The sequence below is a fragment of the Acanthaster planci genome, linkage group LG14 (assembly GCF_054643075.1).
Source record: "Acanthaster planci isolate LZ-2023a linkage group LG14, COTS_SCS, whole genome shotgun sequence".
NCBI classification, from domain to species: domain Eukaryota; kingdom Metazoa; phylum Echinodermata; class Asteroidea; order Valvatida; family Acanthasteridae; genus Acanthaster; species Acanthaster planci.
In genome coordinates, this window is record NC_141790.1 from 13,256,984 (window position 1) to 13,270,587 (window position 13,604).

At 40.0% G+C, this 13,604-nt stretch overlaps 2 protein-coding genes across 7 annotated transcripts in view; one reads left to right on the top strand and one right to left on the bottom strand.

Moving 5' to 3' along the window:
* Positions 1–6,760, bottom strand: part of LOC110981681 (glycerophosphodiester phosphodiesterase 2-like) — a 30,609-nt gene extending 23,849 nt beyond the window's left edge. For 4 of the 6 annotated variants that reach the window (XM_087145451.1, XM_087145447.1, XM_087145449.1 and 1 more), the window contains exons 1-2: positions 6,440–6,760; positions 5,499–5,590 (exon numbers count right to left, since the gene is read on the bottom strand). In XM_087145451.1, the coding sequence (XP_087001577.1) occupies positions 5,499–5,523 (25 nt within the window). In that variant the 5' untranslated portion in view covers positions 5,524–5,590; positions 6,440–6,760. The remainder of the gene's footprint in view (positions 1–5,498; positions 5,591–6,439) is intronic. The other 2 variants (XM_022239466.2, XM_022239465.2) reach the window with 1 other exon arrangement.
* Positions 6,761–8,791: 2,031 nt separating this feature from the next.
* On the top strand, positions 8,792–13,536 carry LOC110981766 (motile sperm domain-containing protein 1-like). Its single transcript, XM_022239643.2, has 6 exons — positions 8,792–8,978; positions 10,548–10,744; positions 10,997–11,072; positions 11,364–11,572; positions 11,789–11,950; positions 12,044–13,536. Exons 2-6 carry the CDS (start codon positions 10,594–10,596, stop codon positions 12,073–12,075), a joined length of 630 nt encoding a protein of 209 aa, XP_022095335.2. The 5' UTR covers positions 8,792–8,978; positions 10,548–10,593; the 3' UTR covers positions 12,076–13,536.
* Positions 13,537–13,604: the final 68 nt, after the last annotated feature.

Consider the following 13,604-nt stretch of genomic DNA (forward strand, 5'->3'; position numbering starts at 1 on the left):
TTTGTGTCAGACTTTAACTTATATGAAAAGGTGGCTACCAGAAACTGTCCTGTCGTGTGTCCACTGAGCTCTAACCCATCCATTGGCGAATGGCGCTTATCACCAAACATGGCGTTGACGGACAAGATCCCGAGTACTGATTCAATCCTTCAACCCCAGGTCTACTCATGGTCCATCAACAGTATACGTTAGCACGTGGCAAGTACACACATTTCTGCTTGTTGTATCAAAAGCTAAGTTTGATCTATTTTCCCATGCAAATTGCAATGAAAGATTCGGGTACATTCCACCAATTCCCTGCATCGTTTTAATAATATTTGTTCTCAACAAACAAAATTATGTTGGTTAACTTGGAAGGGAGCTTGATATTAAACCTCTTGGGACAGATTTGACAATCTTGGCAATTACAGACACACCAAAGTGCACTGGACGCCACTTTTGTAAGTGGCTCCGACATCCCACCAAATTGAGTGAAATGTAAATGGATTTATTGACTAATTCAGCGGATATCCGGCTAATTAGTCGGTTATCCTTGCGCTCATAGCGTACAGGGCCGTGAGTGACTAATCCGCTCTTCCCTCCCATGCCATAGCATGATTCACTCACTCGTAGAAGTCAGGTTACCAGACTACTCCAACTAAGTTCGGATTTCCAATTTCAGATTCTATTCCTCCTCCTTTCATCCGCCAGCAAGCCTTGCAGATGTTCTTTCAATTGCAGTCAATTTCAAACAGGATATCTCATGGTTTTACTCACAGGACCAAAACCTCCCACATGACACACGCGTCTTCGTACAACAAGAACTTCGTCCAACATAACCATGACACACAAGCAGTCTTATATAAACCATTCTTTGTTTTTCACTATGCTTGAGTTTTCCTTTTCCGGTTAATAATTGGTCCGAGTCATTTACGTAGATCGAACAACATCTTCATGTACTTTTTAACTTTTTCAAGGTGTCACACAGGATGTTCCATCTCCGAGACCACCCTCCAGTATTCAGATAGTATGTCCAATGGGAAGCTTTGACTCATGTATAGGAAAACGAGTAAGACAAACTTGAGAATTCCCATGCGTTTTAGAATGTCTGTAGGCCTACTGCTGGCAAAAATGGCTTGGCCGGGAAGGAAGAGAAACGCGACGCGACGAGAGTCTCCTGGCGGTTGGACTCATGCCAGTGTCGTCTAGGAGTTTCCTCAAGGGTTACAAGGTGTGAATATCATCCTCCAGTTGGGAATAGTTGACGTTTTCTCTCATATTAAGCCAATGTAGGTGTTATACTGTGTACATTATGCACATATGTACACACAAAGCTAGACAAACCCCCAAATTTCAAGTAACACTGCATGAGCTGAGTTGAATATCATGCTACAAAAATGAGTACCCACGACTTCTGAAGTTTGTCACCCATGGTTGATGAGTAATAATCTAAAACCTTAATTGATCTTACGTCGTGAATGCATTAAAGCAGTCTGAGTGCCATTTCATTCATGGTAATTTAGCCAACTTAAACGAAACTGATCAAGCATAAAGATCGACAAATCATAACGCTACAGAATGTCCTTTGTCTTGTTTAATTAAAACCAAACACGTTATGCAATTGACACGTGTACTTGAGCATAAGGGAAGTGAAAACTCGTCCAATGTACTCCCACTGTTCACGATGTGCTATTCTGTACATCACTAGCGAATACATACGGTGTCTACACGCTTGGGATATACAGAATATTCGATTTTGAAAGCGACCAACACAGGTAGAGCAATGATCAGTCTTTGTACAGATGATAAGAAGGTTAAGAACCTCTGTCAGTATAAAGTGGTTGTGTCCTCATGGTAAGGCAGGTCAGCCTGTAACCCGTCCCACGGTCCCACTGGTCTTGAGTCCTAGCTCCTTCCTCCTCCATGCTCCTTCTATCCACGGGTTGAAAAGAAAAGGTAAGGGGAAAATTGAAATGACCCTCGAGGCACAGTTTGTTACCAAACGTCCGTCTGGCTTAACGAATTGCCTTCCTTTTGACCTACTAGAATACCTCAATGCAAATTGTGCAGACTGACCTTCGGGCGTCAACTTCTAATTACTTTTCCTATTTGAGCACTAACACGTTAATTAATGGGCAAGAAAAATAAGGACATATTAATTGATTTGACTGTTAAAGATCCTTCCGAGAAGTCCGCTTCTTTTGGTAAACTTCGCAAATATATTAAACCCTTTGAAACAAGCAGAGGTTCAAGGTTATGAACAAACCCTAAAAACAAGTTTTGCTTCTGAATAAACTGACTGCAAAATATTTTGCTTAATGTGCAAGAATGGAAAGTTCTGCATCTTGAACACAAATCAAGAAGGCACGTGGACTGCTTCAAATACTGGCCGCCATTGTTCTCCAAAAGAGCTACCCTTTAAAAGTAATTGGACCTAATCGAATCAAGGAAACGGAAAAGTGCTCCACAAATGCCTGGCAGCATTCGCAAATCATTAAAAGTCGCTGTCAGGGTGCTCGCTCGGCCGATCCCCCAGAGATGTCCAGTCATCGCCAAGAGAGGGCGGGTTGACTTGGAGCTACCAAGAAAAAAAAGCACGCAGGGTACGCGTACGATACGAGTGTGTGCAGGAGCCAGGGGCAGGAAGAACCCGCGCTGGTATTTTGACAGAAGTAGGTCATCACCATGGCAATGAACAAGGTCAGCTGATTTTGCGGCCTCAGGAGATGATTCTTAAGTAGTTAAGCACGAGTGAAGAAAAAAGAAAGGATTCCTAATTTTACAACTGCTTATTGATCAAAGTAGAGGGGACACATCATAACTTTCAAGTTATTGATTCAAGCAACTTGTAAAGTCCTGTGAATGAAACGCTTCGAGGTATTACTATCAGCTTCATCTTCAAGGGGGAAGGAGGAATACACAATTTAAGGCATATCATGCTGTGTTTACTATCAAATTTGGAAGTATGATAGAACGCTAACAAAGATGAACATGAATAATTGTGCAACTGGTTCAGTTCAAAGAAACCTGTTATGTGAAATGAACCATTCAATCAACAACTGAAGTGAACTTCAACGGTCATTTTAAAAAGTAGTTTCAGTTTCTTACATGAGACATATTGGACCAAAAATGTAAGACTTCTGTCAGTACATGGTCACAGATTACGACACTGGTAAATATATCGTGAATAGATGTAATTTATCCAACCCGCACCTTACATGTAATTGAAAAATGCTTTACATTGTTTAGCCTTACAAACTGATCTCAAGTTAAACTGGCATCATACAATCAGACGTGTGACATGAGTAACGTCATTCCTTACTCTCAGGATTCTAGAGTGCTTCATATCAAGAGTAAACTTCTTTCCACGGTATTCACACTGGATACATTCAAGGAATTAAATCAATTAGTAATCAACTGTTTACAACTTAAGGTTAGTAAGTTACAGTTACATTTCAACCCAAAATTCAGCAGACTGTGTGTGCGTATTTTTACCTGTTAACGAAATTAATTAACTTCCTTGGTCGGTATTGGGCTGCTCCCTTTACCTACTCCAGCAGGGTCCGTCCATCCGTTAATTAATTCGCTGGTTATTTAAGCAGTAGCCGTCAAGGATTGAAACCTTTCAACTGACCTGTAGTCCATAACTGCCTGGGCTAGGGTTCCTAGTATCTTCTATATTGTTAGGGCAGGGAGGCCCATCGACATTGGCTCATACTTTGCACAGGTTTCTTTCTCCTCCCCCCTCTCTCTCTCTTCAAATTTGAAAAACTTCGCGATATTGCGAAAGGGTGTACTTCGAATCGAATGTACATGTAACTGCAGTTTGGTAGGCCTATATAGCGCCTCTGCGGTAATGGCCGAAGTTGATAAGGAATAATCATTGTGGGCAATGCGAGGTGCATTCCAACGGCTTTCGTAAAAGAGCAAGCGCTGAATGGAAATTAAACCATAAGAAAGGTTACAAAGCTGATGAATACTCGCACACAAATGTGACGCAACGCAAGTTGAACAGGAAATTGGTAAGAAATTCGCATGGAAAGAGTTTGAAGTTCACAGGAGGCTGGCAAACTCAGTATAAGACATGAAACGGAAATCAAGCAATAACGAATCCATGAGTGAAAGGCGAGGGAATCAAGGACAAGATCAAATCGACTGCAGTGGGTGAGGACGATGGAAATAGTATAACAGAGAATACCCAAAGACAAAAGATAAGCCGAATGAAACTAATCAAATTCGCATTCATGGCCCCATGGGGAGGGAGGGTCGACATTATAAGGAAATGGTTTGATTCGGTAACATAAAGCATCGGCAGTAACACATTATCAAACGGATATGATTAAGAAATCATTAAATGACTTCAGTAAAAATCTATGTACACAGACTTTTCTTTCCGATCTACACCCAAACATGCCCCCAACAAAAAACCCTGAATTACAATCCTTTAGAAAAATCCATGTCCAATTCCCCATGTGTCCACGATCCTATGCCATGTGGGGTTTTCAATGTTATTGTCGTTTGTAAAGTGAGCTTGCTTTAATGTGTTCGTGGACATTGTAAAGTTTTGTGAGAGTGGCTTAGGGACTATCTGTTTTCCTATGGATAACTTACATTGACAATCACTTACAAATACCTGTATCTGTTCTTATAGCAATGGAGTGCAGTAATACTTCTATTCCCGGCAGCGTAGCTTTAGGAGAGTGACCTTTTATCACCTCTGTCGCTTAACACGTCAGTTTCTCCATGCAGTGATTATACAGTATGTGAAATCAAAAATAAACATAAGACTCTTGATGTCGTCCGTGCGGCAAGTGAAATATGCGTGGGGCTGACATGTCTTTATAAACAAAATAACATGGACACTGGTTGACTGTAAAGTCAAGTCATTAAAATTACGACTCAGATACTGTGTGAAAGAACTAGCGACGGTTATTCCGAAAAAAAAAGTCAAAATTTTTCTCGCTGGGTAACAGTGAATACACATACAGTATACCCGTGCTTTTTCTTTTGTTCAAACCAAACGTGATTGCTATGACTAGTTAAACGCCAGTCGTGTATATTGTTCATAACACCATTGAGGTGAGACAGATAATTTGCCACAGAATGAACCTCGGCTGGGCTGGTCGAAATGTCAGCTTCCTGTGTGAGCAGGTACCATAAATAATGGAGGAAATCACTCCCTCATGCCGAGGGGTGAAGACAAAAATGCTGAACATGAACACTTTCCAGGTCCTTATCTTTGACACCGAAATGGTGATCCGTTAAAGTGGAGATGCATCGGTTGAAAATGGGGTCCACGTGTTCTGAGGCGCATACAATGATCTACCTATGAAACAACTATCCACTTTAGTTTCAGGCTATCGCAGCTGCCTGTGCAAAAAGTGTACACTGATAGTCCACTGAGTAAAATGACTGACTCTCAACAATGCTCTCAAGAATTTTTAACTTTGTGAATGGTGATGACAAAGCCTCAGGGGGTCAGGTGAGGGGTTCCAATTCAGTAAAAGCTTGAAAGTTACCAATTTGTTTTCTCCTCCAAGTCATATAAGGTCCTGCAGTAGGAGTCCATTTTCTCGTGGATGTTTGAAGGACTCAACAATCTTTGCAAAAACTGACCAACACAAAAGGCAGTATGTAATTGCAAAGAAACATTTTATAGAATTGGAGTTGATATAAAAGCAAAATGCAAAATGGGGCCTAATGAATATTACGTTTTCAATGTCACAAAAGGATAACTTATCAAAACCTAACGTTTTAAGAATGGACATACTATGGTCATCTTCATGATATCGAAGATTTACAGTTTAAGTTGCAAAATTTTATTTCTAACAAGGGTGAACTATCCTTGTGAATATTTTACCAAGAAATGCACACCAAAATCTAGTGAACCTCGATACCTTGATATTGTTCACATCATATCATATGTTTAATTCATGTTTATGAAATTAAAGCTGCATGCTGTGCCTACTCGTCAGGCTTGGGTAGTTCACAGGATATCCGTGTTACGATTGCCATGAATCAACAACCAAATGAGTAGCAAGCTTCAATCAAAATGAAAAAGAAATTCGCATGAACACTGCCAACAATCTAGACCTACTTGCCCTTTCCACGAGAACTCGATTGTAATAGGCCTAGGGCCAACTCGAAGAAAAGGCGACTGGTGTGCTATCGCTAAGTACATTTACATGTACACGTACATGTTGGGGCACGCAAGTTTTGCAATGTAAGCAGAATGGCTTGAGGCAATAACACTGAGTCCTCATGTAACTCTGCCCCCTCGTGATCCTATGGCCTTGGCTGTGTGGTATGCAGTGGAACCTCGGGAAAATATGGCGCGGGGTAGTCATTGTATGTACATGGTACATGCATGTACAAACATTCCTAGATTGTAAATGGTTCAAGTATAAAACCAGCACCAGGATTTATTATTAACTAATTAATATTCAGTATTCTGACTTACCTACAGACGGTTCGACAGCTATTTAGACAGCAATCTGCTCCTCTAACGTCGAGGTAGTTTTCAACAGCGACCCATGATTCAGATTAAGCGCGACTTTCGTTTAGTGAGCGTAATTGTCATCATTGTCCGTGTGTTTGAAAAGCTCGTCAAAACACTTCATCAGAAGAGTTAGTCACCGAGGCCTAATCCTGAGCGAGTGCACGACGTGGCCTACTCGGCTGCCACATATAAACTAACTCCAGGTTAGTAATGCGGTAAAATGCGGAAGTAAACTTGAGCGAAACCAGCCCGTCCGTCTTCTGATTTTTGTCCCAAGTTCCCTTTACTGAAGGTCAAAGTTCACTAGTCAATGCGCACACCGTGCCAGGACTTTCTAGTCTCCACTCCAGGACGTTTAAGTACATGTACATGACATTACATTCCCTTGCTCTGTGAAGTTCTCTATCTTAAGAGCGCATTCTTTACAAATTAATCATAAACAAGCTGTACGAATACGCTATGTAACGTCGATCTCGCGGATTTTGGTTTAGGCTCTCATTTCCGCAATTTGGCTGAGTAAAATCTGAATCATTATTAGAATGCAGACACGAATTGCATCCACGTAGCAAAAAGCAGACGATCAGAACTACACCAAATAACGGTAGGCCATATAATTAATTTCAAGTCGAGAGATACCAGTATAAAAACACAGGTGATATCTCTTAATATATTTTGATCAGAAAACAAGACAGTTATCAACACTTTCTGGTGATTAAAACAATGGGAGAAAAAAGATTTCTTTTTTTTTTCATCCTAAACTCCTGCGAGAACTTGAACCTCGAGGCATGGAATAGGGAAGGCGGGAACTTGAGTCAGGCTGCATTCATGAATTCTTATTTTTGCAAATTTTGTCGTTTCAGTCGATGACGGACGGATGCAATTTGGTCCAGGTTTACCGAGGTGTGGATAGTCAAACAAGAGCTAGGGGTTGAGAAGGTTAGGTGATCTGGATCGTATCGGTAAGTACTTTTGTTTCATTCTTGGCACAATAAAAAGGTCAATCATGATGCAATATTTCAGTCCGGGACGTTTGCAGCAGTCCCAGGAGTCAGTCAGTCCTTTTATTTGTATTTAGTCACGGACCCTCTACTTTATTTAAGACCTAACTCATCGTTACGGCGTAGAGCAGTATTGTAGTCGAGACCACTAAGGACACCTTCACAAGGCCGACACAACTTGAAGACCCGCCAGTCTGAATTCAAGTCACAAGCTATCGGAAGTGCAGCAAAAGCATTTTTTGGTCATTGTTCACCCTGTTATTTGTGACCGGTCTTGTGCATGGTCTTGTGTCTGGTCCTGTGCATGGTCTCAGTTGATATAGTCCGGCCTACAACCGTGACTGGCGTAGAGTAGTCGTTGAAAACTTCAAGTTGTCTCTTGACCGTAAACCTTCAACAACGTGTTATCTTACTTTACACATCATCAACATTTGCGGGACCAAAGATCCTGAAGTATTTCTACCAGTAAAATTAAGAGTTCCAGACTTAATTGTCAGAGTCAGACCTAGAGCGACAGACTGGCTCCAGAAAACCGGACACAGGGGTATCCAAGCGGAGGCCCTTCGTTTATGGATGAGAACAAGATGTCCTTTTTACGTCAGACCGAGTTTTTAAGCCCTGTGCTGAGCTTGCACATTGAACCTAAGCGCGTGCTTGTTGAGTTCATAATTGTTTTAACAGCATGCAAGATGGGTGTAGTATGGTTCTTGTCTTACAATTTCAGCACGGAGAGTGTGAACTTCCGGTGAACAAATTAGCGAGCGGCAACTCAAAGCAGATGTGTCCTCTCAGAGAGGTTGATTGGAAGAAGGGAAGGATGAAATAAGAAGGAAAACAAGTGACCTACAATTATTATTGGCTACTCTTAATCATGATTTGACGTTTGGAAAAAATTTTTTCCTGAATTATCTAAAACACGGTCACATCTAAGGGAACACCTTAAACTTTTAGCTCTTAATTCATCCAAACATGATATTTAGGTCAGGCCCTTGTTATAAACAAAAATTAAACAAAAAAATATTTTTACTCTGCGTGGTAGTCGTTTATAAAACTTTACTAGTTTTTAGTGGAGGTCAAGACTACATGAAATTAATCGTTGTTTTGATACAGTTATGCATGTAGATGCGAAATAGAAAAGAACTAATCATGGAATTTTGCATAAAAATGTGAATATAATTGCCGGTTAAAAGGTATATTTTAAAATTATTTCTGGTAACGTAACCCCCCCAGCTGACGTGACATACAAGACCGTCGAATATCAAACGAGGGCGCCCTTTACATCGACCATCCCATGACAAGTTTTGTTTACGTACAAACTACATACAGTACATGTACGTGGGGCATACGCGAAGGACGATACACAAAAATCGTCGTTGACATTGTCTGGCGTAAACTAGCTTTGTTCTGTCTACGTGCATTTAAATTGGATTGTAGTTTGTTTAGATCGTCACATAATGACGGTGGTTATTGTCTGTCAGAAGCAGTTTTCTCTATGAGATTTGGTAAGCAGTTTGAATTGGAAAAGGTTTGGGGAATTTTGAATTGACAAGAATTATATCGATCGAAGTGTGACCTGTGATCATAAGCAGCTGATGACGATGTACATGTAAATTATAGATGCCATGTCTTGCATGTAGGCCTGTGTCACTTGAACTTTGATTTAAACCTATGGTCGATTAACAAAACCATGTGAAATGTTACCATGATCATAGCATAACCTGAGACCATAAACCAGGAAACAGTGAAAATGGCTTAAAGTTGGTCAATTATTAGGAAGTAGGCCTGTCTACCAGCTGACTTTGTGAGGCTATTTTTATGACCTTTTTTATGTATTTAATTTTCTTTTAAATTTATTAATATTATTTCCTCATCTCGTTATAATTTACAGTAGTTATACAAATATAAAGATAAGAATATTGAGTTTAGGAAAGGAGGCAAGACCTAAAAAACAAAAGTTTGCGTCAGGCCTGCCATTCTACAATACTACAAACAATAATAAAGCACGTAGTTCATGCTACAAAACAAAACAAAGACGAGAACAAAATCGAATACATATTAGGAAACGTGAGTTACAGTAGAAAGTATGTAGAAGTTGCAAATGTAAAAACATGATGTGAAATTAGGGAAATGGGAAAAATCAATATACAAGATATATTTGAAGGTATGATATTTACAAAAAGTGCAACTTTGTATTTAAAACTGTTGCATGAGCTTATTCTTTTGAGAGACAGAGGTGAGGAATTCCTTTAGGATCAGAATTCCTTTAGAACCAGCATATTTTAGGACCAGAGAATTTAATGTTATTTTGGTAAGCAGATGTCCTGTGTTTCGGTATATGGAGACTGAGGTTACATGATGCTCTAGAATTGTAGTTATGTATGTTACGATTCAGCATAAACATGACTATAAGAGTGCTATGCACCTGACCGCTATATGTACATGCACACAGTGCTTGATTGTGTCAGATGTTTGCGTTGTTTCTAAGGATATTGTAAGTTTGTCATTTTGTAATTCGCAGTGGGCCATGCAGTGGGCCATGCAGTGGGCCATGGCTACCATCTAGTGGTGCATAACAAAGTGTTGCCTATGAGACCTGGGATTATAGGTTTATTATCTTTGATAAAAGTACCTGATGTACCTGTTGAAGTGTAATTGATTGTGAAGGTACAGAATTTGGAATTGTAAAGTTCTGTAGCCTTGCAAGATTAACTCATCAGAGACCCTTACCAGTTTGTTTGCCTCAGTCATAATAATCATGTGACAAAGTTTGAATTCTCCAAGATTCAGGCAACTAGGTGTAGACATCCAAAAAAATAGAATTTCATTATAAATCAAGATGTTAGTTCTAGGACATTGACCTTTCCTGTAGCTCATTTACATCTGTTATGGCTAACTGTACGTGTATTCATTTCTGCCTTTTTTGAGTTATTTATAGATCTTCATGAAATTTAGCCCCAACTTTAACTACAAGAAACACTGTCATTGTTAATGGAAATGACAGTGGATTTCTTGAAACAAATAAGCATAAATGATGCTGACTAACTGTTTTTAAACCTCTTATCTTGCCACAGGTTTTACTGGATTTCAGTTTCATCAGAGCCGATCTTGCCAACCTCTATGCAGCTTGATAGGCGCCCTCGCTTGGTGGATGGTAAACTACCAGTCTTTGTATTCCCAACAGAGCTGGTGTACTATGCAGATGATCGGAGTTCTCACAAGCAGGTGCTGACCGTATACAATCCCTATGACTTCACACTGAAATTCAAGGGTAAGCAAGATGGGACATTTGCAGCAACAATAAGAGAAGTAACGAGGAATGAACTACAAATGTCCCTGAGCAGGATCATTTGCCACAAGTGTATTTGCCTTTAACCATGGCCCCAGGAAAAGACAATATGGTACATGTATTAAGTTACTTATAGAGCAATAACCAGTTTTGTTTGTTCAAGTACGTATTAATCCCAGTAAAAGTTGGATCTATGGTTAGATATGACTCTGTATACCTTTTCCTACGTTGCAGTGTTATGCACAACACGTCGCAAATATGCCGTGGTGGATTCAGAGGGTACAGTCAGACCAGGTTGCTGTGTGGATGTGTAAGTCAGCAACAAAACATTAAATTTTAATTTTCTGAAGTTCTGCTTTGAGGAGGTGGAGGGGACAGAGAAAGCTATTGTTCCTAAGCAGGATAGGTTACTGTAATGTTATCTTAGCAATCATTAGTAATGAGGCTCCTTTGTAGAACCTCGGGGGAAGTAAACCTTGCTTAGCATGTAATCCTCGTCGTTCTTGAACTTTTTGTTGGTGAGGTGAGATGCTAGGAATAACAGTAACGCTAAAGTGAATGTGGTCTTTAAGTATGATCGTCCTAATTCAATCATTCCCAGTGTAATCCGGCACAAAGAAATCAAGGAGTCCTCCTATGGTGTGAGGGACAAGTTTCGGCTGAATATCTATGAGCATGGTCGACGCGATGCCATCGGAAGCAAGGACATACCCACCATCCTTCTACCTACATCTCAGGGACGAGAAAAAGAATCAGATGAGCTGTCATCCACACCAGGAGAAGGCTCTACTAATATGCCATTTACTGCTGGTAAGGAGACTGCTTGGTCTTAGGCTTATGGTACAATAACCTACCAAGGAGCAAATGGAAAGTTACAAAGGTTGAGGGCCATGTTAGCCTCAAACCAAGCTAGAAGCAATGCATAACAAGAACATGAGAACATATACAGTGACAACAAAATCAATCTCTTTCTCTCCATAGAATGGCATCTTTTCCAGTAAATTTTTCTCTTCGTTCATGCTACAGTTGCTAGGCAACGACAAGTGACTCCTGGGCCAACAGTTGTACTACTAGCTTTAGTCTGTGTCGTAGCTCTGCTATTACCAATGCAGGGAGAGGCCAGCTCCAGTCTTCCATTGTACCTCCATCTGACCGTCAACCAGAAACTTATAGCTGCATATGTTTTAGGTGAGGTTACAGTGACACGACACCAACAACTAGACTGATCCTTGCTCACTGTAATGTACCGTTCTTGTAACTGTGCTGTTTGTTCTGTCATAGGTCTTGTTACCATGGTGATTTTGCGGACATGACAATGTGACCTGAGCCCTTCCCAGAGGACCAGGATTTGTGGGGTTTTATGTCTTCTGTGGGAGGTCAGCGCAGTTTACCAGAGTTTCTAAGTTTTGCTGATGACTTGAGCGAAATTTGGATATCAGCAAACCAAAGGTGTGAGAACTTGAGTCACATTGAAGACATCGTCTCATTGGAGGTGAAAGATTTGTTGGAGCTGAGCTTGTTTGTACTCAATAAATTCAGGTACAACATTTAAGGCGTCTGCATATTTATTGACTGTGATTGAAATCATTATTCTAATCTTAACTGTTTTGCATTCATTTATAAATTGAGGTGACAACTTTGCTCATGAAATTTGAACCAAAAACAAAATTGTGAGTTGAATAAAGAGTCCTATTTCTTAAACCCAATGTTTTCTGTGGTTACAATGACATGCACCCTCGCACGATATGTATATTAGTAAGCATTCATAAATACCTAAGACAGTTTAGCCATTCCTCTTGGTCAAAAACCTGTCACATGACACCCATCTCTATTTAAGGAGATTGTTTACAATGATATTGTGAGAGGAATTTACCATAGCGTGACTGGAGAGGTGTTTGAGAAGAGTAGAGTAAAACTTTTGAAGAAAATTGGGGACAATTTATCCTTTTTACAACTTGGTTAGACTTGTTAATTCAAAAGATATTTATGAACAGGAATAAATAGGCCTATGTGTTTGACCGGTCTTGAATGAATGATGATGACTGGCTTAGTAGAATGGACTCGGAGTATCTATGATTTGTTGCTCGGGCCATTATTAACACCCACTCTCCTGATCCGGTCTTAAGGACTGACCAAACCAACATCTTAAAGACCGACCAAAAACATCAATGCACATATATATTTCATGCATGCATATACATGTATCCCCTTCATCCTCTGTAGCCTCCAATTCTCTGTACGATATGATGATTGTAGTCACTGACCAAAAAATTGACAGGAGAGACTAAAAGGCCTTGTGTACTACTGCCAATGTTAATGCTAGAATTTGGAGCATATTTCGGCTTGGTTTCTCTGCACAAGTGAAGAATGCAGTGTGAACCACTCGTACACCTTTTTGCAATTTGCGGCTAATAACAATGTGTAAAGCTATGGGAAGTGGTTGCAGCCGCTCTGCTAGTGGCTTCCATAGAAGCATGCACTATCTCTAGCCATAGCCAACTACATCTGACACAGCCCAATTATACTAATTCAACCATCATGGAATACCCAACGAAATAGCAGATGCAACAAAGCAAGAAATAGTTACAGATTTGCTGACATTAATTTGCTGACATTAATTGTAATGTTTTTGGTTATTGCTGGTACCAAGATGTGAGTATTATGCAACTCAGATGCTGCAATACAATTTATGAACTTGTCATTTTAAAATGTACATGATGCATGGTTATACGTATTGCTTATTTAAATGTCACCTGCTGTGTGAGAATAATTGACGTATTTGTTATTTTAGTTTCTCCTCATTTTAATTTAGTTTTCCATTCTTTATTACGCTAATTTGATG